The sequence below is a fragment of the Phoxinus phoxinus genome (genome assembly GCF_949152265.1).
Source record: "Phoxinus phoxinus genome assembly, chromosome: 22".
NCBI classification, from domain to species: domain Eukaryota; kingdom Metazoa; phylum Chordata; class Actinopteri; order Cypriniformes; family Leuciscidae; genus Phoxinus; species Phoxinus phoxinus.
The window spans coordinates 12,344,851-12,372,399 of NC_136897.1; the positions used below are offsets into that span (position 1 = coordinate 12,344,851).

General features: G+C 39.0%; 1 protein-coding gene across 2 annotated transcripts; it reads left to right on the forward strand.

The window, feature by feature from the left end:
- The first annotated feature begins 1,647 nt into the window (after positions 1-1,647).
- abcc10 (ATP-binding cassette, sub-family C (CFTR/MRP), member 10) lies at positions 1,648-27,305 on the forward strand. Of its 2 annotated transcripts, XM_079597175.1 has the most exons (22): positions 1,648-1,736; positions 2,045-2,270; positions 10,409-11,777; positions 12,823-13,050; positions 13,222-13,378; positions 13,664-13,848; positions 13,950-14,029; positions 14,734-14,905; positions 15,014-15,112; positions 15,226-15,415; positions 15,544-15,618; positions 15,704-15,883; positions 15,991-16,120; positions 19,040-19,232; positions 19,521-19,864; positions 20,807-20,976; positions 21,325-21,485; positions 24,862-25,115; positions 25,775-25,920; positions 26,079-26,176; positions 26,273-26,385; positions 26,970-27,305. In XM_079597175.1, exons 2-22 carry the CDS (start codon positions 2,080-2,082, stop codon positions 27,109-27,111), a joined length of 4,677 nt encoding a protein of 1,558 aa, XP_079453301.1. In that variant the 5' UTR covers positions 1,648-1,736; positions 2,045-2,079; the 3' UTR covers positions 27,112-27,305. The 2 variants fall into 2 exon arrangements, with proteins under 2 accessions (XP_079453301.1, XP_079453302.1); XM_079597176.1 differs by lacking the exons at positions 25,775-25,920; positions 26,079-26,176; positions 26,273-26,385; positions 26,970-27,305 and having other exon boundaries at positions 24,924-25,083.
- Positions 27,306-27,549: the final 244 nt, after the last annotated feature.

The following is a 27,549-nucleotide window of genomic DNA, read 5'->3' on the forward strand; positions in this document are numbered from 1 at the left end:
GTTGTGAAGTGAGCACGGGACAGCAACTCTGGTGCAGTATTGTCCGGTAGGGTAATGTTCATAGTAGATTCATGAAGTGCTAACAATAGATGAGCCATGGAATTTCCTACACAGCTCAAGCCTGAGTGTTATAAATTCTGACCAATAGATCAACAGTGTGTCTGCATGGCTCTACTGGAGGCGTGTTACCAAGGCCCTTTTCCTGGGCCTCAGCCGTTGTTGGGTGAGGGAGCTGACAGAAATGCAGAAAAAAACAACCTCTGTAAAGTCATGGACAGCTTGGAATTAAGAAATCCTCTTGCTGAGAGACTGGGTGATCGAGGTTTGAATGGCCCAACACAGGAAGAGGTGGGTCCAAATTCAGTTTAGCGAGTGCCATCTTGAGGGTATCCTGCAATGAAAATACCACTGAAGAAGTTTCAAAGATGTCTGTATCTCTGGTGTAGTTTGACTGGAGCGGGCGGTCTGACAATAGCCAGGCCACTCCTGACATCCTTTGATGGAAAAAAAAAACCCTAGTCCTGGCAGACCTCTACACGGGTGTATTATTGTCCTTATCTAATCCTTATCTAATTAGTCAGAAGCCGCAAGAGACAAGGGTTCCTCTTTGGAAAAACTGGAAGCCAGCTCACACCTGGGCAAAGGAGAGGCCAACACACATGCCCTTGTCCCCTCAATCACATTTCGATAAGTAACATTGATAATAACTTAAGGCAAGTGTGACATTGAATATGGGCATCAATAAGATAAGATAACATCAATATTATCGTCCACACCAGCGGACGATATCGTTCTGTTTTTTCTAAGCGTGTGCTTGTCTGCAGCTTTAAATGCTCAAGCTCATTAGGATGGATTCTGGTTGGCTGTCAATGTTTTTATCGGTCATCAGCTGGATAAAATCGTTCTGAAAGCGGTTTCTCTGGGCCGTTATCGATATAGCTGTGGTGTGAATTCTGCTATTCTTTGAGAATGATTTTTAGAACTATATCTTTATCGTTACCTTTGTAGTTATCGTCCTGGGTGTGTAAATCCATAAAACTTCATAAAGTTCATAAAACTGAGAATTGATTAAAATCGAGAAATCTATCATTTTTACCCAGCCCTGGTAACTGTAATGATTCTGAACTGTAAAAAGCCTTCATGTGCTTGTAGAACTTGTAATTACATTTTGAAAACTTTCTGAGAGCTAGCAACGACTTGTGTGGCCGCTGTACCACCTGACCACTGCAGATTTATAATAGCCTAACTAATAAAAAAAAAGTTTTTATAGACAATTAAACAGTCAGTAATGAAATAATAACAAATAAATAATTACATGCAATACTAGCACTAATAAATACAATATAGAACAAATATACAAATGAAATAAACAGCCGTGAATAAGATACATTTCCACTGTTGAGTTAATTTCTTAGTTATTTGATTTGTGCAACTCAACCTTTACACAGCCCCAGTTTTCATTTACGTTTATTGTATTGAAAAGAGCAGATTTCTGCCTATTTTTTTACTTTTCTACAATTACTAAAGAAAGTCGGTTTTGGAATTACATGAATAAGTAAATAATATTTTTGGGGATGTTATTTTTATGTGACTAATAAAGGACCTTTATTTTGAAGGCGAATCACTCACTCGCAGCCTTTTGAAACGCCTTCGCAGTGTTTCGCTTCACGCTTCTAGCTGACGTGCGGAGAGATGCCTGGAGGATAAAAACATTGCCAGTTGCTCGTTACTCACAGGTAGGAAGCAGAATTCATAATACTTTACTTCAGAAAGAGTAGAAACTAACGCGCGTCCTACTATGTATAAGGTCACACAACAAAGAAACTAAAATCAATTTATCAGAGTAATTATGAAATTATTTATACGTGAAATTGGCTGTGGCTTAAAACCTAGGGAGCTGCCTACCTGGGCAGCACCTATGTTGCCCAAAAGTGCTGTCTAGGTAGGCTGCTCACTAGGTACGCACCCATTGTTTGTTTGTTAGATGAAGTACTGTGTATGCACTTTGCCTGTCCCTTCACATCCAAACCCTTTTTCGCCCTAGGACCTTATTTCAGCCCTCAGGGGTCTCCAGAGGCCATGGGAGGGAATACAGGTCTGTTTGGAGCAGCTGAGTTTATATCAGAGCTCTGTCACACTAATGTAGACAGACCATTTCCTGTGTGGCAGAATGGCACCATCAGTCCATGTGTTAACCAGCTTTTGTTGGGATCACTGGCCCATGCTATTATTGCCATCATCAGTGCCTGTTACATTAGTAGTGTGCCCAGGTGAGTTAAAGCTATTATATAAGACTTATGCTGAAATACACTACCATTCAAAAAGTTTCCAGTTTCAACATTGATAATAATATGAAATATTTCTTGAGCATCAAATCAGCATTAGAATGATTTCTGAAAGATCACGTGACAATTGACTGGAGTGGAGTAATGATGCTGAAATTTTGTTGCCATCACAGGAATAAATTACATTTTAAAATAGGCTATATTCAAATAGAAAACAGTTATTTTAAATTGTAGTAACTTCACAATATTATTATTTTCTGTATTTTTGATCAAATAAATGCAGCCTTTGTGGGTGTTACAGCCGGCTCTCAGGCTGCAACAAAAAGGAGACCAGACGCGTCATTTCACAACCAAACGTTTATTTTAACCCAAGGACGAACAAGCCTATCACAAAATATATCAGGGACCGGCCGGGCGGACAGGACACTCAGCTCAGCTCAGCGCAGCGCAGCGCAGCGCAGTCCAATCCAATCCAGTCACAGCATAGACCACCGAACTCCATACCGAAGACGAACGCCAAACAAACTCCCCGCCGCCTTCACGAGCAGTCTCCACCATATTTCACTCCGCATCGAACAAGCGTCAGGTGTGTCAACCACGCCCCCTCCAGACGGCCCCTAAAACACACATAACCAACAACACACACACATACGCACAGTCTAGACTGAGACGTCACACACACCCCCCTTGAAAAACCTCAAATCCATAACAATAAAAAAAGAAAATAGAATAAAGAAAAACACAAAACATTGAAAACCAAATACATCCATGAAGAACTTCTGTGAAGTAGTAACCTATAATTGAGAAAACAAATTCAATCCACTTCCCTCCATCTCACCTATCCATCATCTTCATCCCCAGCAATCCGGATCCTGAAAGCCATTTAAGGTGATACAGAAATTTGTAGGGAGTACAGGAAAAGTCGACAACATAGTAATCACCAATTACATAGCCACATCAAACGTACGAGACAACGCATCCGCCATGATGTTATCAACCCCTCTAATATGCTGATTATTCAAATTATACGGTTGTAGAAATAAAACCCACCGCATCAACCGCTGACTAGGACTTTGCAATGAATGCAGAAATGTCAGAGGATTATGATCTGAGTATACCAGCACCTCTGCGCCTCCCCCCACATAGACATCAAAATGCTGGAGCGCCCAGATCATAGCCAACGCTTCTTTCTCAATCACTGAATAATTCCTCTGATGTACATTAAACTTTCGCGAAAAGAAACATACAGGGTGATCCACTCCATCTTGATCGGATTGTAACAAAACTGCCCCTGCTCCTACGTGACTTGCATCAACCTGCATTTTAAAAGGCTGACCAAGCTTAGGTGCCGCGAGGACTGGGGCTGTCGTCAGTAACAATTTCTAGGGGTGTAACGGTACGTGTATTCGTACCGAACCGTTTCGGTACAGGGCTTTCGGTTCGGTGCACGTGTGTACCGAATGACCAAATGCAATATTTTGTGTGCGGAATATAGGTACATTTTCGTGTTTCCACACGAACATATTAAGTGGCGGAAGTCTCCGCGTTCAGCGCAAATCCCGCCCTGCAGCTGATTCTAAAGTTTTACCATAGACAGTATATAAGAGTTTTACCAGTGTTTTACCCGTCGTCACTGTAACCTAAACCAATGAAATAGACTGCAGGGCGAAAAAAAGCTTTTCCGCTCTGCGTGCGCCGCCGCACTCTCCGTTCCGTGTGTGTGTGTGTGTGTGTGTGTGTGTGTGGGCCCGCTGCGCTCTCTGCTCAATGTTCGAGTCCGTGTTTGCGCTGCGCATTCTGCTCTGTCGTTAACGGCCCAAACACTCCAATCATGTACCGATCACCCACTGGAAAAGCAAAGTCCGCTCAAATAAGGTGAAATTTCTCAGTAGTACACTTCTATTTGCTGAGCTGGTATAGTTATATATATCTGAGGAATTGCAATTTATAACAGCAAATTGTGCAATTAATTAGTTCATTTTTTTATCGATTCCCAGCCTTAATTTTTAAATATGAGCAGGCCTACAAGCTGGGATTGGTAATGCTGCACTGTAATCATAGTTATTTATTTATATTTTTCATTAAATTTATTATGTGATATTGGTTTGAGACTGAGAGTATTTTATTTAGTGGAAAACTTTGCAGCAGTATTTTATTTATTATTCTTTTTTTATTTTATATATATGTTATTATATTTTATTAAAAAGTGTTTAAAAAAAGTGTAAACAAACTGTTAAAAAAAAGTTTATAGTAATAAACAACCTGCAGTTTAATGTTTGCATTTCTTTCCCTTACTGTACCGAAAATAAACCGAACCGTGACTTTAAAACCGAGGTACGTACCGAACCGTGATTTTTGTGTACCGTTACACCCCTAACAATTTCACATTGTCAAATGCCCTCTGACAGTTAAAGGTCCATTCAAACTTCATTGAACCTTTCAACATACCTGTCAATGGGGAAACAACCGTGGAAAAATTAGGACAAAAACTTCGATAGTAGCCAACGAGCCCCAAAAAGCACATCAACTCCTTTTTTGTCGATGGAGGAGGAAAACCTTCAACCGCTAAAATTTTTGCTTGCAGTGGACGTACTTGGCCCTGTCCCACCTCCTTCCCCAAGTACTTCACTGTGGCTAGGGCAAATTCACATTTCGACAAGTTGACTGTAAGGCGTGCTTCAACCAGACGATCAAACAACGCCCGTAATCGCTGAAGATGCTGCTCCCAAGTATCACTAAAAATAATAACGTCATCCAAATAAACAGCACAACCCTCCAAACCCAGAATCACCCGATTCATTAATCTCTGGAAAGTTGCCGGCGCATTTCGCAATCCAAAACTCATAACGGAATACGAGTATAGCCCTGAGGGTGTAATAAAAGCAGTTACCTCTCGGGCCCGTGTTATTAACGGCACCTGCCAGTACCCCTTCAAGAGGTCCAGCTTACTCACAAACTTAGATGCACCAACTTGGTCAACGCAGTCCTCCATACGAGGAAGAGGAAACGCATCAGGCTTAGTTATCTTATTCAACTTCCGATAATCCGTACAGAATCTGTGTGTACCATCTGATTTTTTTCACTAACAAGCAGGGCGATGCCCAACTAGAAAACGAATGTTGGGCTATGCCATTATCCAGCATATACTGAACCTCAGAATCTAACACTTTTCGCTTCTCAAGAGGAACCCGATAAAAACGCTGCCGTATTGGTGGCGCATCACCAACGTCCACGTCATGATGTATCAGATGCGTGCGTGACTTAGCAAACTCTCGAAATTCCCAAGTGCTTCAGAATTTTTTAGACGCGGTAACAACTCACCATTCCCGGGTGCTTTCACATCCTCCCCAGTAGAAAGACTCAAGTACTGTGACGGCAACAGAAACAGGGCTTATGTTCACCTCAGGGCTACGGGAGAAATATGGTTTAAGCAGATTAGCATGACAAAGTTGGTTAGCTTTCTTTCGATCAGGAGTAGCAATGATATAATCCTGTTCCGAAACCCTCCGTACAACGGTATAAGGGCCAGAAAATTTTGCACAAAACGAAGATTCTGGGTAAGGCAACAACACTAATACTTGATCGCCCGGACTAAAAACACGAGATTCCGTATGGCGATCAAACAATTTTTTCATTTTTATTTGCGCCTTCTCAAGACATTCTCGCGCTTTCTGTCCTGCAAGAAACAAACGTCTCCTGAACCCAGTGACATAGTCAGACAACTTTTTAGGTGGTTCCTTACCCTTTAACTCAGAGTTCTCAAACCGGTTCCACGGAGGGCCTAGTGTATGGAGGTTTTTGGTCTTTCCCTTCAATTAGTGCCCAATTAAGACCTAGACTACCAGGTGAGGGGAGATCTTAACCAATTAGTGACCTACTCAATCAGTTTGGTTCAAGGTAAAAGAGAAAACCTGCATACACTAGGCCCTCCGTGGAACCGGTTTGAGACAACTGCTTTAACTCATCTTGCAAAACTGCGAGTGGACCCCGCACCGTGTGACCAAACACTAATTCGTTTGGACTAAAACCCAAACTCTCTTGTGTCACCTCCCGGGCAGCAAGCATTAACCAAGGCAGCCCGTCCTCCCAATCCCGGTTCAATTCAACACAGTACGCGCGCAACAGCGACTTCAAAGACTGATGAAAACGCTTCAATGCCCCTTGACTCTGAGGATGGTAAGTGCTAGACTGGTTGTGTTTCACACCAAGCTGTCTCAAAATCTCTGCAAACATTCCAGACATAAAATTTGTTCCTCGATCGCTCTGAACAATCCTAGGTATTCCAAAGATAGAAATGAAATGCGTCAAAGCTTTCACCACAGCTTTAGTGGTGATCTTGCGCAAGGGATATGCCGCGGGATAACGGGTTGTTTGACACATAACCGTAAGCAAATACGAGTTACCCGATTTAGACGGAGGCAACGGCCCCACACAGTCAATCATTATGTGTTCAAAAGGTTGACTTATTACCGGTATCGGACACAACGGCACAGGTTTTAAAACCTGATTGGGTTTACCAACCATCTGTCAGGTGTGGCAAGTTTTAATAAATGTTGCTACGTCTTTCTTAAGACGAGACCAATTAAATTGCCGCAAAATACGGTAATAACTCTTTTTCACTCCCAAATGGCCTGCAACATCCCCATGGGCAGCCCTTAATACAACCTCCTTAAACTGATCTGGCACCACTACCTGAATTATCACCTCACCGCCTGAATCCTCATCTTGATTACTCCATTTCCTCAACAGCAACTCTTCCTGAACAAAGTAGCCGTTTGCCACACTCTCCATCTCCTCAGGGGGCACTACAACAGCAAACAAAGGTTGCAAACCAGGATCTTTCTGCTGCGCAGCGACTAACTCACTACGAGTAATAGGAGAAAGAACAGTTAACCCAGGTGCCTCAACATTTTGCACTTCTGCACAATCGGATACCGTAGTTACGGTTAAACGAGTTACGGCACAGGACACAAACACCTCAGGGAAATCACACGCCAATTCATCAATTTGCCCCTTCAATGGAGTAAACAAAACTACAGGTGGAGGAACCACATCTCTCCACACTCGCCCCCCTGCCAAATTATTTCCCAAAATTACCAAAACGCCATCAACAGGTAACGACGGACGCACTCCAATGGTTACCTCTCCTTCCACTAATTCAGATTTCAAATGAACTCTGTGCAAAGGCACAGACAACGTCTGCAGCCCTATCCCCCTTATCAATACGTTTCTCTCTGCACTTGAGGCAAGAGAAAAAGGTAGGATCGACTCTAAAATGAATGATTCCGATGACCCAGTATCTCTCAAAATCCTAATTGGTACTTTATCAATACCATCAGGTAAAGATACGAACCCGTCGGTAATAAATGGAGCATAATTTAAATGAGAATCGGTCTTTAGAGTTTTTGATTCCATTACACAATCAGGGAATACTGGCAGATTTCTGGAAGTAGACACGGTCTCTACCAACAATGTGGGAACAAAATTGATATTTTTACCTCGTGATCTCAGTTTGCCGGCCAACACCGGACACTCATTTTTCCAGTGTCTACTGTTAAAGCAATAATGGCAAACATTATCATCAGTTTTCCCCCGCACAGAATTAACCGATCTCCGAGTAGGAGGCACAACATCAAAGTTTCGTGAGCGTTGCTGAGGCAGATTTTCTCTAAAACTAACACCACTACCTGCACGCGCATCCGCAAATTCACTCCTATGGGTTAAAATGAATTCATCCGCCAATACAGCGGCTTCAGCAACCGTACCAGGCTTATTTTCATTGATATACGTGGCAATGTTGTCAGTAACAATGTTTCTAAACTGCTCCAACAGAATCAAATCTCGCAACTCTTCAAAAGTGCTCACATTCGATGCAGCACACCACCGATCAAAATGCCCAGTCAGCTCTCTCCCCACTTCAACATGAGTTTGACGTTCTCCTCTCCTCCAACTCCTAAAACGCTGACGATACGCCTCTGGAACCAACTCATACACTCTCAGAATAGTAGACTTAACCTTATAATAGTCTTTTCGATCTTCCACCGTAAGTGCCATATAGGCCTCTTGTGCTCTACCCGTAATGACACTTTGAAGCATCACTACTCGATCAGCACTAGGCCAATTACGTTCCTCCGCAATACTCTCAAACAACGAGAAAAAAACATCAGGATCACGTTCATTAAATTTGGGAAGCAATTTTAAATTCCTTACCACATCAAATGCACGCGATACTCTCTCCTGTAATTGTGCACCCTCAAATGGCATTTTACCTTCACTGATCAACTTTAACCGCTGAACTTGTAACTCAAAATCTCGTGACAGCTTCTCAGATTCCAGCTGTTGAGAATGTTTAAGCTGCAATAATTCTATTTCGCGTCGTTTAAGCAAATCGTCCATTTTTTTAACCTTTCCAATTCTACTTCACGTTCTTTAACTACTTTAGCCATCTCTCGACTATGTATTTGCTGCATCTCAAGGATCTCCTTTTTCTGATCAAAAGATAAACCTGAAAAAAGGTCCACCAATTCTTTCGTTTCCCCTGTAATCTTTACAATATCAGATTCAAATTCCTTCTTTTTTGTTTTTACCTCCGAAATGGACAAAATTTTCCCCTCACTCAACTTTGCCTTCAAAACCATTTTTAACTCATTTTTTTTTTAACCGTTCATCTACATCTCTAATGCCATAATGTTCCACAAGTTCCCACAATTGTCTTTTAGCAAGCGCATTTAATAACTTCTCCGACGGAGCTTCAATAAAATCTTCAATGGATGCCATATTTTCCAATTCAAAATTACGAATTCACAAATTCACAGGTAATAAAAGATTTTTCACAAGTGATCAAAACAGAGCATTCATTCATATGTTCCCCTTCCTAAACTACAACCATACCCCCCACTATCTTACCTAAACCTAAACCTAATCTTCATGCAACTCCCCAGAGCCGAGCGCCTTTAAACACTAAGATACCGCTGGTAGTGAAATAAGCAAATTGCCCAATTCCCAAACCACGGCAGTGTACTCAGCCCAGGAGTCTGCACAAAAATAACAAACTAAAACAACAAACCAACGCTAAGCGTTGCTACAGCCTAACAGGGGAATGAATTAAATCTCATCTTGTCATTTATCACATCGTCACTTACCCATGAAAACGTGAACAAATGGTGTTGTTGAATTCTCACGTCCGTCTCCCGCAAAATGTCCTCAAATTATTCAAACGAAAATCATAATACATGTGATTAACGCATTCGTTTCGCTTTATAGACGAGCCCCCATTTGTTACAGCCGGCTCTCAGGCTGCAACAAAAAGGAGACCAGACGTCATTTCACAACCAAACATTTATTTTAACCCAAGGACGAACAAGCCTATCACAAAATATATCAGGGACCGGCCGGGCGGACAGGACACTCAGCTCAGCGCAGCGCAGCGCAGCGCAGTCCAATCCAGTCACAGCATAGACCACTGAACTCCATACCGAAGACGAACGCCAAACAAACTCCCCGCCGCCTTCACGAGCAGTCTCCACCATATTTCACTCCGCATCGAACAAGCGTCAGGTGTGTCAACCACGCCCCCTCCAGACGGCCCCTAAAACACACATAACCAACAACACACACACATACGCACAGTCTAGACTGAGACGTCACAGTGGGCCTAAGATAATTGTTTCACTTCAAAACATAAAAAAAAACATACCAACGCCAAAGTTTTGAAAGGTAGTGTATGTAAATCTCAAAGTGAAAGTCAACGTCATGAAATCCGAATGGACCGTATACTTGCATAAAATCTTATTCTAAAGGGTCAACAGGTTTCGCTACAGGTTCAAGATGGGCATTTAGAATCACTGTGCTGACCAACAGAAAAATTATTAATTTGAAAGTGAGCTGCCTATTTGTAATAGACAATAGCCTAGGCCTTTTTAGCCTAAAATTTGCCAAAATTTCGTAAATGTGACCGCAACTTTAGTCATGATCAAATAAATTCTGTGTAATATCCCTCTCAGAAATACATCAGATTATGGATTTAAAGTGGGTTGCATTTGATATTGACTTTCATTATGTTAATTATGTTAATGTCAAAATACTTTATATACTGTATATAATTATTGTTTTATTACCTACAGACTTACCCATATTGTATCCTCGCTTCCCATCGGATGGGGCTCCAGGACCGCATCGACTGTGCTGTTGGCTCTCTTGTTTTTTGGAGATTTGGTCCTGGTTTTTGAACTCCGGGCCCCAGACATTTATCTGGATGTCTTGGCTGATGGATGTGGCATACTGGCCTGGATGGTACATTTTGGGGCCGTTTTGGCCTTACAAAGGACAATGTACAGAAGGACTCGAGGTCCTGCTGTGCTTCCTTTGCTGCTTATTCTCTCCATCCCTAATCTAGCTTTTATCCTCACTGCCCAGATCCAAGAAATCAATCGCCTTGGAGTCTCAGAGCCTCTGCTGGTTGTCCGTCTTGCTCTAACAGTAACCAGGGCTGCTCTGGTGCTGGTCTACCTCTTTGGTTATATCTTTCCCTGTTACAGAACTCAAAGGGACATTCTGTCTTGTAATGCAGAAGATGAAGTTCCATTGATCGTCTCCTTTGAACCCGATGAAGGGGTGACTGTAGCCGAGGATGGCTGCAACTGGCTGTCCAGGCTGCTCTACCTGTGGCTGAACCCTTTGCTGAAGCGAGGTAAACGTGGAGAGCTGGAGAGGCCATGTGACGTCTTCCAGCTGCCACATCGCCTACGCACCAAAGCAGTCAATCTCCGGTTCTACCAGTGTTGGCAGAAATGTCTCCACCCAAGAGGTCAGGAAAAGCCTGCGAGACTGGACAGACTTTCGAGAGGAAACCTGCAGGACAACTCTTGGAGTGGGGCAGAACCAGAGAGGATATGTGAAGGAACGCAACATGATGTCAAACTTCTGCAAGTGTTGCACAAGGCCTTTGGTCTACGCTACTACCTGCTGGGTGTGTTGAAGTTAGTAGCTAGTATGCTAGCTTTTGCAGGACCCCTGCTTCTCGGTCAATTGGTGGGTTTCATGGAGACAGAGGGGGCACCACTGAGCAAGGGTGTGTGGTGTACCGTGGGACTGTTTGCTAGTACCTTTCTTGCTGCCCTGCTGAGGAACGTATTTGTTTATGAAGTATCAAAGGTTGCGTTAGAGGCTCGGGCTGCTGTGATTTCCACCATATACAGCAAAGCTCTAAAAGTCAGTGCGCCTGCTCTGGCTCGCTTCAACATGGGCGAGGTTGTCAACTTCATGAGCACAGACACCGACCGTGTGGTGAATTTCTTCAACAGCTTCCATGAAGTTTGGAGTCTTCCCTTCCAGTTTGTCCTTGCACTTTACCTGCTTTACCTACAGGTGGGCGTGGCCTTCTTGGGAGGAGTGGGCGTGGCCGTGCTGCTCGTGCCTTTCAATAAAGTCTTGGCTTCCCGAATTCTAGAAAACAATAAACATATGCTGCTACACAAGGATGGGAGAGTGAAGGTGGGACTGTTTTGTATATGTAAATCTAATGATCTGGAATATTTTTTATTTAATCCCCTGGTTTCACAGGGATTAAAGGGATAGTTCACCCAAAAATGAAAATTAGCCCATGATTTACTCAGCCTCAAGCCATCCTAGGTGTATTGCTTCAAGGTGAGTAAATCATGTGCTAATTTTCATTTTTGGGTGAACTGTCTCTTTAAGCCTAGTCCCAGACTAAAATGCATGTTTGAGCTGTTTTAGCTGAAAGCAAATTGCACTGACATCTCTTAAAATATGCCTTTTACATTGTTTCGTCTCAAGATGCACACCGTAATGTTTTATATATGGCACGTTTATAAAAGCCAACTAAATGCCCCAATTGAACTAAGGCATAATCCTGGTTTAAACTGTCTGTGAAACTGGGCCAATGTGTCTTTGAATTTGGCTTTAAGTAAATGCACTACCATTCAAAAGTTTGGGGACTTTTTTTTTTTCTGAGAGCGAGAGATATTAATACTTTTTTTTTTTTAGCAAGGATGCTTTAAATTAATCAAAAGTGACAGTAAATACTTTTACAAACTATTTTTATTTCAAATAAATGGTGTTCTATTGAACTTTCTATTCGTCACAAAATCCTGAAAAAAAGTATTAGGATTTACACAATTAAGCAACATTGATGATGATGATGATGATGATGATGATGATGATAAATGTTTTTTGAGCATCAAATCAGCATATTAGAATGAACTGAAGGATAATGTGACACTAAAGACTATTTTAGCTTAATACAGATACAGTAGATTTAAAAATATATGAAAATAGAAAGCAGTTATTTTAAATTGTACGTTTAATTAAATAAGCCTCGGCAGCCTTGGTGAGCATAAGAGATTTCTTTCAAAAACATTAAAAAATATTGCCAACCCCAAACTTTTAACAGTAGTGTAATACAGTGGTTCTCAACCATTGTTGTTGATGACAGGAGCCTTGAATTAAAAAATATTTTCTACCGCTGGTGTAGTAGCTTCCAGTGGATAATCAAATATCTGATATCTTTTGTCTAAAGCTAATGACAGAGATACTCTTCGGAATCCGGGTCCTGAAGTACTATAATTGGGAGGAGCACTTCACTCAAAAGATTGCGGAGGCCCGTAAAAAAGAGCTCCATCACCTGAAAGTTCTGAAGTACCTGGATGCTGTATGTGTGTACACCTGGGCTGCTCTGCCCGTGGTCATCTCTATCCTCACATTCATCACATACGTCCTGCTGGGGAACAATCTCACTGCTGCAAAGGTGTGTAGGTCACACTTTAAAGGATTACACTGGCTTAAATACAACAGCCGTCGCATTGTCTTCTTTTTGAAGTGTAATAAACCACAGCTTAGAACGTTTCTTTAAAGGGGAACAGATCTCCTCTGCTTTTAAATAGTTTTGAATGGCTGCGTTTTATATTTTGCTTGGCAGGTGTTTAGTACTCTGGCTCTTGTGGGGATGCTCATTCTTCCTCTCAATGCCTTTCCCTGGGTGCTGAATGGAACCCTGGAAGCTAAAGTGTCATTAGACCGTATTCAGCGCTTCCTCACGCTACAGGATCAGGACCTCACCGTCTATTACACCCAAGGTACCTGACCTGTTTCCTAAAGGTTAAAATAGTCCATAGCACAACCCAAAAGTCTGGTGTTATTTTATTGTTTTTCTCATTTATTGTACTGTTATAAAATGGCTCTCTGGGATACTTTATTCAGATGCAGGATTTCTGTTGATAAAAATCTGATAATTATAAAAAAATAAAAAAATAAACGGTCACCTAAATTAAACACTCTATGTAGGCAAATTCATATAATTAATAACATCGATGAATAGATCTAATTAGTGTTTTTCATATCTTTCATTTATTTTTCTGCAGTGTGTCCTGAGGACCCTCTGTCTGCTGTTCAGATGGACCAGGCGAGTTTCTCCTGGAAGCAGCCAGTGGATTCAGATTCTGTCAGTGTGCCTGATGACAAGACAGAGGATGGTTCACCACTACCACCACCACCACAACCACACAGCAGCTTTTATCTGCATGCACTCAATCTCAGCGTTAAAAGGGTATGTGCAAAAAATGTTCTTCAAATATTTTGTTGCAGGTTTGAATACCGGTAATGCAAAAGTAATGTTAGTTTGTAAATGTCTTTGCTTTCTGACTCCAGGGCTCTCTGGTGGCTGTGGTGGGAAAAGTTGGTTGTGGGAAAAGTTCTTTGTTGGCTGCCATAACAGGAGAGCTTACCAGGTACTAATTCATAAAATCTCTACTGCCCTACAAAGGCAACAGGCAGTAACTTCAGCTTTGGTCAAAAATTAGTTATTGATATTTTTTCCTTTATCGTGTGGATAAGTACTGTATCTTGATTCAATTCCGTTGTATTTTCGAGAAAATAATGGGTTGTCTTAACAGTAACTTCCAAAAGCACAGGCGAAACCATGGCAGAACACCGTAACACCAGTTACTTTTCTTTGTCTTGTTTTGGAATGCTCAATTGAGTAAGAGGGGTACTCTGCTATTGTTTAGCCGTTGTTTAAAATGTACTGTGCCGGCCTGGAGTTACGGTAATCTGCCTTTGTTTTAATGTCCATTAAAATTTGCTGCGTTTAAATTGTACCCTGTCATACATCTGTCACAGAAGCACTTCTGACACACACAATACCTGAATAAAATTGTAGGTAAAGCAAATAGTTGTGGTTGTTTTTACTAATAGCATTAAGGATGGCCCATTGCTCTCGAAAGAAAAATGATAGTTGAGATGGCTTTGAAACGTAGACATCAAGGTCAAGTAACACAAAAGATGCATTAGACAAACAAATTAGATATTTAAATACTTATACATATTGATATTTAAAGCCTTCATTATTTTTGCATTTTCATTTGTTGCTTTAAGTGGTACAGATATTACACACTTAACCTACTTCATTATTTTGTGGTTTTGTCTCCTGTAGGTGTGGAGGGGAAGTATCTGTTCAGGGAAGAGAGCAGGGATTTGGATTGGCAGCCCAGGAGTCATGGATCCAGCATGCAACAGTGAAGGACAACATTCTTTTCGGCAGGGACTTTGACAGCATGTTCTACCAAGCTGTGATTGAGGCCTGTGCCCTTGCTGATGACCTAAATGTGGGTGTATATCTAGCTATCTTTATTTAGCATGCAGTTTCTCTTATGAATTGCTTGTTTGAAGTCTATGGAAAGTTCTAACTGACACAGCTGTGCTATTTTGTTCAGATCTTGCCCGGTGGTGATCAGACAGAAGTGGGAGAGAATGGTGTGACTCTGAGCGGAGGACAGAAAAGCCGCCTCGCTTTGGCCCGGGCTGTTTATATGGTGCAAGGTTTTTTTTTAAGTCATATTAGATGTTTGATTGATGCTCTAAAAGGCCCAAACAGAAAGTTCTAACAGATTTGGGCAGAAATTGAATGTGTGTATGCACATTTCAGGATAAAGAAATCTATTTGCTGGATGATCCTTTAGCAGCTGTGGATGCTGATGTTGCCCACCATCTCATGGAGAAATGCATCTTGGGAATTCTCAAAAACAAGACCAGAATTCTTTGTACTCATCGGATAGAGTTTGTGGAGAAGGCAGACGTGGTGGTGCTGATGGACAATGGGATGATTGTAAAAACAGGTACCAATCGTCACAGACATGCCCTATTTGCTATTTACTGTCAAAAAACAGGAACTTCGTGAGTTTATTAATGCATTGACTTGAATTTACTAATAAAACTCTCTGCTTTGTCTGTTTTTGTGGTTAAGGGACACCAAATGAAGTCCTTTCTTTGGTAAAAACCCCTAAAGACAGCAAGAACAACAGCAATGCCAAGGAGAAAGGTACTGATGCTTTTCAAATCAGTGAGCGAACCATTTCCATTTTTTTTTTTCACTCTGATTTATACAAATAAATCTTCTTTCTCAGATGCTTTAGTCAGAGAGGAAGTGGAGGCCAATGAGCCAGAGCTAGAATCAGAGCTAAAGTTGTTTGGGGAGGAGCAGAAGCAAATGGGAAAGCTGTCCTGGGCTGTGTACTGCTCCTTTTGGAGAGCAGTGGGTGGATGCTTGGCGTTAGCTGTTCTGTTCTCCCTTTTCCTAATGCAAGGTACTAACAACAACTGTAACAATATGAGCTTCATGTATTATAAAAGCATCGCTGTAAGATAGTCACTGCACTACTGTACAGTCAATGCTTTGATTTGCTTTATACAGCCACCAAAAATGTGTCCGACTGGTGGCTCTCTCACTGGATTTCACATATGAAGGACAATGCGACTGAGCTGGTGACACTGTCAGCTGATCCACTCTTGATTCTGACTTTCCTGTCTCCTGAGAGACTTATGTGAGTTACACATTTCGTTAAATATTTTTTCTATTATTTACACTACCATTTAAAAGTTTGGTGTCAGTAATATTTTTTATTGTTTTTAAAAGAAGCCTCTTCTGCTCACCAAGGCTGAATTTATTTAATCAAAAATACAGTAAAATGGTAATATTGTGAAGTATTATTGATGCAGTGTGATGCAGGCAGACGATCAATGATAATGATGAGATTAAATTTTGAATAAGGAATAACACATTTTATTAAATATAAAGGCAACAAATTAATTGAGTAAATATTAAATTTGTAATGGGATATAAGTTTCAAGATAAGATGGAAAAATAAATCTATTTTAGAATAGATTATAATAAAATCCAAAGTAGTGTATCTAATAGATGAATTTTGTGAAGATCAGAGAGTATAGAGCAAGAAAGACCCAAAATAATATATTTGCAGAATGTAAGGAGAGGAAAAAGTGAAGAGCGTAACACTTTATTTTAAGGTGACTTAGTTACACGTTACTACACTACTTACTATAGTATGGTAATAACAGTAAATTGCATAATTACAAGTAACTAATCCTAAACCAAACCGTAACTCTATAATAACTCTATAATGTAGTTAATTAATATTACTATAGCAATAGTACTTATTTGAGTAATGACAATGTAACTACATCACCTTAAAATAAGTTGTCACCGAGAAGAAGCTCAGAGTCTTCTGAGACTAAACAATTTATATGCTGTGCTTCTGTAACAGAAAGAGACTAGGGAAAGTACTTTTTAACCCTTTAAACCTGAAGTGTATTAATAACCATGTGAATTTACCATTTTGATAAACTCTTAAAGGGACATTTCACCGCGGGAAAGATGAATTTAAATTGGGTCATTTATGTAGTAGAAATGTTAAATTATTTTAGAAGTTGGTGCCTTCTAGACTGAGAAAAGCCAGAAAATTGATTTTTGGCTCATGTGGCTGAAAGACAACAACTCCCAGAATGCACTTACTTCACTGCCCTACGAGGCCATCCCGAGCCACGCCTACCGGTTACAGAGGGCAGTATCGGAAGAAGTTTGACTCGAAACTGAAAAGTCGCCGTTTTAATAGTGAGTCTCTGTGACGATTTGGTTGATAAATTAATTTAAATACTAGCGGGGTTTTTTTTCATCAAAATGGTGCTAAATTTCTTTGTACTGGGATGTACAGCCATATTGGCGGGTTTAAAACATGCGGAACTAGCTCCTACTACTGGCTGTAGTCTCTAGCCTCTGGCGATTTTTTGCGTCATCCGAGTTTTTTTCCAGACACCCAATACACTACAGAAATCTCTCGTCTCAGGGGGACATGGGGGAGGGAAGCACGGTCATTCACGGAATATACTACCGGGTTTCTACTGATACAAAGCTTAATGCTAATCTGTGAAGTGTCCCTTTAACGAGTGCTGAGTCGTCCCTCTAAACTGTAGTGTACCGCCGGCGGAAATAAACAATCTATAACTAGCTATGAAATAAATGAATAATCATATTTTTAAAATATACTGCCTTGATCAACACAAATAGGTATCATTTGAAAGCTTAGAGTCTGATTAACTCCTAAGTAGTGCTGAGTTATTTGCTGATAAAAAAAATAATATATATTTTCATAATTTCTGAAATATTTTTTTGTACAACCTTTACCTAAACTTGAGCAAGTTTTTTTAGGTGAAGGCCCATATGTCAATAATGTACAGATGTTGCATTTATGTCACGTTTTTGCTTGTAACTTCATAAAACATGCTCAGATCGTGGCAAAGCATTATTTATAGCAGATTCTCCTGATTAAAAAAGAGCCCAAACTAGTTTTTTGTTAAAGATATGTAAAATTTCCATTGAGCACACTTTTTTTTTGTCTTTTATCAGCAGTTTCTCAGCATGATCATTTTATTAATATTTATTTTTTTATTTAAAACATTTTCTATTGAACGTACCTGCCTGCCTTTGTACTCTCCTTGCTATAGTTTTGGAGTTATGAGTCTTTACTTTTGTGTATGTCACTCAAAATAACTCAAAATATGCCTTTAGGGCTTAAATGGTTCAAATTCTTTGTTCTTCTCTTGCTACCATTTAAGGCTGCACTAAAGACAAAATGCATCCTATCAGGTCTTATTACCGTAGGTCACCATGTCCTTGTACTCAATTGTGGCAGATCTTGCATTATCTCATGTCTGCAGAAATGAAAACAGACACACATCATGCAGTCAAGTCTGAAGGAAAATACACTCAAAGAAATCAATAACATGTACAGGAAAGAAATCATGTAACATAATGCATAAAAAGGATCTAGAATTCATAAAGAAACGATTAATAAGATTCATAACAAAACATAAAAGAAATTAATATAATACATCAATAAAAATAATACAAATCCAAAAATTAAAATGTGAAAGATTTCACATACATTAATTCACATTATATAATTTTCAGCATTATTAATCATTCTAATATGCTGATTTGGTGCTTAAAAACATTTATTATAATTATCTATATTTAAAACAGATGTGCTGCTTAATATTTTTGTGGAAACTGTGATATATTCTTTGATGAATAGAAAGTTCAGAAGAACAACATTTATTTAAAATGTAAATAAATTAAGTAAAATAATTACTTCACCTTTATAAAGGCAGAACGTTCTATAATTGCATATTTTCCAATACAATAAGACTTGCATTCTAATACTAAAATGTCATGTTTTTTGCTTCTGAAATGAAAATAACATTGGAATGTTTACTTGGAGTCTGGATTATATCTCATTTAAACGGATGTCAAAATCTTATTTTATGTCTTATAATGTTCTGTTTTAGGTAGATGATTTACAGGAGTTTTGTTTCTGTCTTGTGCCACAGTTGGAACTCATTTAACTTGACTCGATTGGTTGATCTCTGTCTACTCCATAACTCCTCAGATTTCATGCACCTGACAGAGGTTCGGAGACTTCAGGAAGTATGAGCTCTGAGCTGAAGTTTTACATGACTGTGTATGGATCTCTGGCGGCAGCGAACACTGTATTTACAGCTGCCCGTGCGTTTCTCTTCGCGTATGGAGGAATCCGTGCTGCTACTGTCATTCATACGAGACTTCTGTCTAGTGTACTGAAGGTAATGATCGTTGTCTCTGCATCTCTGATTGGGAGCTATTATTAAGCCCAGTTGAATAAAAGCAATCGCTCAAATGTGTAAAAAATAAAAAAAAAAAAAAAAAAAAAAAAAAAAAATGTTTTCATATGTCACTACTTGGTTTAATATTTTGTATCTAAATACAAATGTAATATATAATCTAAATGTAATATTATTATATCCAAGTCATTTCAATTATAATATATAATAATGTATAATGTTTTTTTAAATGTGTGTATTTACATTATTCATATGATTCTCCCATTCTAGGCCACTATGACGTTTTTTGACACTACACCCTTGGGCCGTATTCTGAATCGATTTTCCTCAGATATTTACTGTGTGGATGACTCTCTCCCCTTTGTCTTAAACATCCTCCTGTCCAATGTGTTTGGGCTGCTTGGGATGCTTGTCGTCATGACCTACGGGCTGCCTTGGGTGCTACTTCCTTTGGTTCCTCTGGGGGTTCTTTACTACCAAACTCAATGTTTTTATCGTCACTCGTCCCGTGAGCTGAAACGCCTGTGTAGCCTCACTCTCTCTCCAGTTTATTCACACTTCTCTGAAACCCTCAACGGCCTGTCCACAGTGCGGGCCAGTGGACACACTGCCAGGTATGAAAACTAGCTGTACTTTTTCCTCAAATCATTTAAATGACCTTGAATCAGGGTTTGGTTTTAAAGAAATGTCTGGGTAACTTAATATAAAATGTAACATATATATATATATATATATATATATATATATATATATATATATATATATATATATATATATATATATATATATATATATACACAGTGCCTAGAATAAGTGAACACACCCATCATAAGTTGACTAAAAAGAGCAATAAAAAAATTGGTGTCCTTAAAGGTTGGAGTTTTCCTAATTTTTAAAATTAAGGCATTAAGATCAATTTCCAAAAGATTTTTTTATTCCTCTTTTTATTCTAACTTTAGCATGGGTGTGTTCACTTATTCTAGGCACTGTATATATACACACTGTATATATTTCATTAAGTAAATAGCTCTTTTTTGGACCATTAATTATTTTATTTATTTATTTTTGCATTGTGACATTATTAATTGATGCAAGATATCTCCTTCTCACAATACAATAATGAAATCATTAATTTTTTCATCAGCATAAATTAAAATCGGTACAGTAAATGCTACCATTTTACATTTAAATAATGTGTCATTTTGTTAATATTTTATGTTGCATAATTCATGCTGATTTTAATTTTAAGTGATTTTCACTCGTGAATTACAGTCGTTTCTTCTGTAATTTTTCTCATTTGGCTTTGAGGTGAAATATGACCTGGACATTTTACTGACAGGGAGATTCACCCCTTACAAGCAATACAAATATTTTACATTTTTTACTAAGAATGAAATAAACAAACATGGTTCTGTGTTATGTGTTCTCTCAATACTAATTACTAACTAATTCAATTATCTACTTGATAATATCACACTGAGATGAACATTGAATACAATTGACTAATAGTGATTGTAATCCTGAATAAAACTTTATTTTGATGTGTTTGAGAGCAGATTTGAGGAGGAGAATGAGAGGCGTGTAGAACAGAATCAGCGGTGTCTCTTCAACAGTAATGCTGCCATGCAGTGGCTGGACATTCGGCTGCAGATGATTGGTGTTACCGTAGTAACCGGCATCAGCGTGATCGCGGTGATTCAGCATCAGCTCAAATCCATCGATCCAGGTTAAACTCTTTATGAGATAAGAGTATAAATTGACATTTTTGGCATTTAACAGATGCTCTTTACCAGATTGAATTAAAATGGCTTTAGCTTCATGTCAACAGAGCATTCTCTACTGGGAAACAAGTGCTACCTTTACAAACAAACAAATTCACATTCACAGACAGATTCACATGTACTTCATTGGTTTCTTATTGGGACATTTAGGAAACTTCGCTCAACTGAACTATTATCCAATTTCATAAGATCATTGTCCAGTTCAACCATAAAGCATTTAAAATGGTTTTAAGATGTTGAACTTTTAAGTGCTTAAATCTTCTCTTCTCTTCTGCTGTACTCTGTTCTGTCAGGTCTGGTAGGTCTGTCACTGTCCTATGCACTATCCATCACCAACCTGCTGTCAGGGCTGATTTTCAGCTTTGCGCAAACAGAGATGCAGTTGGTGAGCATTGAGCGTACCGAGGAGTATTCCACTAACATTCCCCAGGAGCCTCAACAAGCCAGCATTGAGGTAAGAGGAGTGATCGTTTGCCTAAACTGAATCAGGACCAGCTGTGATTTCTAAAAAAAATGTAACAGTTTCAAAACTTTTTGTAAGATTATTAGTAATAGTCTAACCTTTCAATAAATATATTTAATTTATAAAAAATATATATATACAGTTGTTATAAAAATTATTCAACCTGCATTGCAAATCAGGTTTATTGGCTAAATTTACAGACTTCCAGCTGTTTGCAATTAACCAAACAAAATTAATTGAAATAGCTCAACACAACAAATGTGGTTCCCCCAAAGTCAACTAAAAATGAAATTTTTAATGACTTCTGCCATCTCAAAAATATTCAACCCCTTCATGGCAAGCATCTTTAGCTGTTATGACCTGCTGCAAACGAGATGTACAGCAGCTTCTGGCAGCATTTCTAAGGAATCTTAGCCCATTCCTCATTAGCAATGGCCTCCAGTTGAGTAATGTTCTTGGGTTTACATGCTGCAACTGCCTTCTTCAAACCCCACCAGAGATTTTCTATGGCAGGGGTCGGCAACCTTTTTGTCATGAAGTGACATTTAAAAATTTCGTAGCTGGCTAACAGAAATAGTGCAGAACCTCAAGTAGGCCCTATTTCTGAAGCAATTTTTCATAAAAATTAGTTGTTACTTTTGTCAAAATCCTTTAGTTTGTTTGTTTTCAGTTTTAAATTAGACTTAGAATACCAGGTTTCCAATGGGCCTGTTTACACCTGGTCATTAATGTGTTTTAAATGATCAAAAGCTATCCGTTTTGTTAAAACTGTTCCATTTAGAATGGGCAACGGAGAGAGAGAGAGGCACTAGCATTGGTATGATCATTTATTACTGTTAATGAAAGATGACTGTGCTTCAGGACATAGCCAAACTTTGCTTCATTTGCGTTAGTTTGCGCGTCGGCTTGCTGAAGCGATGCTCAGCTACTTCTCTGCAGCGATGCGTGCTATAGTAGCGCTGTCATATCTGGGTACCGGGAGCCGATATAAAACGCTCTCGCATGTTTAGTTTTTACTAGGGCTGTAACGATTAATCGCGATTAATCGAAAACCAAAATAAAAGTTTGTGTTTACATAATAAATGTGTGTGTATTGTGTAAAATTATTTTGTATATATAAATACACACACATGCATGTATATATTTAATAAAAATGTGTTATTTATATATAAAATAGTTCTATTTATATATAATATAAATCATATAAAAATATATATGCAGTATATAAATGCAAATATTTGCAAATAATATACACAATAAATGCAAATAATTATACACAATACACACACATATATTATGTAAACACAAACTTTTATTTTGGATTTCGATTAATCGCGATTAATCGTTACAGCCCTAGTTTTTACCTTAAGCTGTCAGTCAGTCACTTGTGTGTGTGAGTGATGCGCAGTGGATGGGAATGGTTTGTCAGAGCGCTTTTATTGACTTGTGCAGTTTAATTCTCACACTTTGATAGTATGTATAGCTCCTACCTTAATATAACAAGCTGTGTTACTATGATGAATGATTACCTCAAAACGCAGATCTGTATGCAGGTACGAGGTACTTTATCTGAAAGAAATACATACATCTCTCTCACTTTTGCTCAAGTGCCAGCGATTAACCCTCAGCGATTAGTCCGTGTTGGCACGCATGCCATAGGTTGCCGACCCCTGTTCTATGGGGTTCAAGTCAGGTGACTGTGATGGCCACTGTAGGATCTTCCAGGACTTCTTCTGTAACCAAGCCTTGGTGGAATTTGAGGTATGCTTGGGATCATTGTCCTGTTGGAAGGTTCAATGACACCCAAACTTTAGCTTCCTCACTGACGGCATGAAGTTTTCTCCTAGGATTTTCCTGACACTTCAATAAATCCATCTTGCCTTCCACACGCTGCAGGTTTCCAGTGCCAGAGGATGCAAAGCAGCCGCAGAGCATCACCGAGCCCCACCATTCATAACTGTAAACAGTGTTCTTTTCAGCATATGCTTCATTCTTCTTCCTCCAGGAATACCGCTGATCCATAGGGCCGAAAAGTTCCAGTTTTGTTTCGTCGCTCCACAGAACAGAATCCAAAAACTGGGGCTTATTTATATGATTTTGAGCAAATTGGAGCTGACTTTTCTAGTGCTTTTGGGTCAGTAGTGGTGCATGTCTTGGAGTTCTGGTATGTGTTTAGTACGTGCCTTACTGTGCAAGCTGAAAACTCAGTGCCTGTGGCCACCAAGTCTTGCTGCAGGACCTTTGCAGTCACTCAAGGGTTTTTCTGAACCTGCCTTCTCAGAAATCTGGTTCCTTTAACTTTGAACTTGTGAACTATGCTCTGGGAACATTTAGTGCCTTTACTATATTTTTGTATCCTGTTCCTTGTTTGCGAAGGGTGATGATATCTTCTTTTAACTTTTTGGACCATTCTTTTTAATTTGATTAGTTGCATCAGGTGCTTGAGACAACACCTGTTTTGCAGATTTGTGCTGTTTGGAGGGATCCTTTTCTATTTAGGGGGTTGAATAATTTTGAGACTACGGAAGTCAATAAAAGTTGCTTTTTGAGTTGCATTTGAGGAAACCACTTGAAACATTTGTTGTGTTGAGCTATTTCAATTACTTTTGTTTGATTTGTTCATTGCAAACAGCTGAAAGTCTGTAAATATTTGCAATAAACCTGATGCGTGCGTGCGTGCGTGTGTGTGTGCATAAACTAGCCACTTTGGCAGGTTGAATTTTATATTTAATATATACTAGAGGTCTTCACGGGTCCAATTAGATCCGAAAACCTGAGGTCCGACCTGTGAAATTGCGCGTACTACGCATAATTTTACTCATTCCCGTAGATTTTGTGCTCACACCCACAGTGCACGCACATAAAGCCGCCTCTCAGCACTAAATTTAGTTATTTTTCGCTGCTTCTTGCGCTTAAACAGTCAAATAGACTCAAAATAATGACAAAATGTCGGTCTTGGCGAGTATTCACGACATAAACAGTCAATTATGTTTTGACAGTTGAGAAAGAAAATGTATGTGTTACAGTATAATAGATCCAAATGTCAGGTCTTAAAGTGACAGCAGCCTAATACACCTGCTGCCAAATAATGAGATAATATATATATTTTTAAATATATATATATATATATATATATATATATATATATATATATATATATATATATACATGGCAGTTTTTACCCATGGTATCGATGTCCAAATTGTGGCCAGTGAAAATGCTGAGTAGCTAGTAACTTTGGAAAACCACTAGCCAGTGACTGGTGAGCAAAAAAGTTAATGTCAAGCCCTGTAGAGCCTGTATAAAACAAAAACAAAATCCTTAAAGTGTATAGCACAACCTTAGCTTAAAACTCTACCATCTACAGGTTCTAGACTCGTGGCCTGAAAAGGGCAGTGTTGAGTTTGTGGGTGCTGTGTTGGCGTACAGGCCAGGTTTGCCCAACGCTCTTGATGAGGTCAGCTTGGAGGTTTTACCAGGGGAGAGGGTCGGCATAGTGGGGCGCACAGGTTCGGGGAAATCCTCGTTGTTCCTTGCCCTATTCCGTATGGTGGAGCTGAACCAGGGTCAAATACTGCTGGATGGAGTTGACATCAGCTCGGTCAGGCTTGGTAACTTGCGGTAAGTGTTGCAGTCACTGTTTTGTTAGCCAGCAAAACTAACATTCCAAAAAGTACGATACATTATTTTTTATATTTATTTCTTTATTTTTTGATTCAGCAACGTATTCAATTGATTAAAAGTGAAGACATTACAAAATATTTTATTTAAAATAATTCTGTTCTTCTGAACTTTCTATTTATTAAAGAACTCTGAAACCTCATGGTTTTGACAAAAATGGTAATGGTCGCTGAAAATTCAGTTTTGCCATCACAGGAATACATTGTATTTTAAAGTAAATTAAAATAGAAAATTGTTATTTTAAATGTAATTTTTTTTTTTTATATATATATATTACTGTTTTACTGTGTTTTTGATCAAATAAATGCAGCCTTGGTAAGCATAAGAGACTTCTTTTAAAAAACATCAGACAACATTACCGACCCCAACCCTTTGAAGACATGTCAAAAATGTTTATTTGACAAATGATCCTAAGAATAGTCCAGAACTGTAACTATTTCTTATGCATTTTATTTCATAAGTCTAACTTAAAGTTCCAGATTAAAAGCAGATTTAGAACCTCAGATTTTCAGTGTTGTTTCAAGGAGGTCTCGGTGTGGTCTCAGACTTTAAATCTGCATTCAAGTAAGTATTAGTTTTGTTTGTGTCGCCCTCCATAGATCAAAGCTGGCCATCATCCCTCAAGATCCCTTCCTCTTCTCCAGCTCAGTGCGAGAGAACCTCGATCCCCATGGCCATCATCCAGACTTCCGGTTGCTAGACGCTCTTGAGCAATGCCACCTGGGAGATGTAGTACAGAGGATTGGTGAGAGTTGATCATCTTTGATTGTTGTGTTCAGCTTGTTCAATTCAAATCCATCTTCTCTGAAAGGATTTATCCAGGACATGAGAAAATGCTTTTTAGTTTTCATATTAATTTAACATTTTTTGTTTTTTTGGCACTCTCTGTCTATCCCATTACAGGTGGCCTGGATTCGGAGGTTGGAGAGAGGGGAAAGTCTCTGTCCGTGGGTCAAAGGCAGCTGCTGTGTCTTGCTCGTGCTCTACTCACAGAAGCTAATGTATAAAACTAATGTATAAATAACTTCAAACAAATATCTGTTTTTCCCTCTTAATATATTAATCATGTACTTTATTGTTCATTTATGGTCCAATAGATTTTATGCATTGATGAGGCCACAGCAAGTGTCGACCAAAAGACTGACATGCTTCTACAAAAAACCATCAGAGAAAAATTCAAGGATAAAACCGTTCTTACCATCGCCCACAGGTCACAAACTGCTTTTATACTTCCATATGATTTATACTTGAGTGTTTACATTTTTTTATTTTATTATTAAACTTGATAATGTGGTTTTATTTAATAAAAAAGAAGTAGAAAAGATCCCTTTATCCAACTTTTGTTTAGTAATGCGGAACTGATTGAAAATGTCTAAACGCAGTCACACCCAAGCGCAGTTTTGTGAGCCATTTATTAAATGAAACTGAATACAAATTTGTCATGTTCACATTGTAAAAGTATAACTCTTTTATGATCGTTAATACCCTGAACTTACCAGAATTATCTCTGTTAACCTTTGTACCGAACAGCCACATTTATAACATACTAGCAGGTATTTTTAGGTAATCTTAACATACCAGTGTTACATGCTAGTTAGCGCATCACTACTTTAAGAAGTTATTAAAGGGTGTCTTGTTGTCTGATTGATAGCACTCAATCAAAACCTAGAGACCCTTTTTTTTCTTCTACCTTTTTAATTATCATGTTTATGTAACATTTATGTATTAGATAAAGCATCGGTAAAGAACATTTCTCTTGCCATACAACCCAACCTGGTTTTTCTTATCCCACAGACTGAATACAATCATGGACTCCGACAGAGTACTGGTGATGCATGCTGGGAAGGTGGTGGAGTTTGACAGCCCTGCTGCTCTGTGCCAAAGAATGGACTCTTTTTTCCAGAAACTCTTACGTGGAGGGGAAGAGCAAGTTTAAAATACTGTATTTCAGAACAGAATGTTGTTGGAGTCTGTTGAATGGACATAGCATATGTGAAAATACCTGCAGTTTATATCATGTTGTGCCATGTAGAACAATGTAAAACTCAGGGGAAAATGTTTGTTTCATAAATGGTCAAATTTTTAAAGATTAAAATGTAAGTCTGTTTTAGAAATAAATGGTTTTTTTTTTTTAATTATTTGTCTGTTTTAGGTTTGTATTTTTTATAAGAGGATCTACTCAAATTTTTCCGTTTTCGAACAGGTAAAACACGTGTGAGAGTCTCACTGTATTTTAATATTTATTTCTGTGATTTCAACTCATTACCTCTATGGAGAATTGACAATGCGTGATTGGTTTCATTAGAGGTGTGAACGTTTAACCACATCTCCACCCAGATGCCTGGGTGAAAGTGAGTACACCTTGTACAGGTGT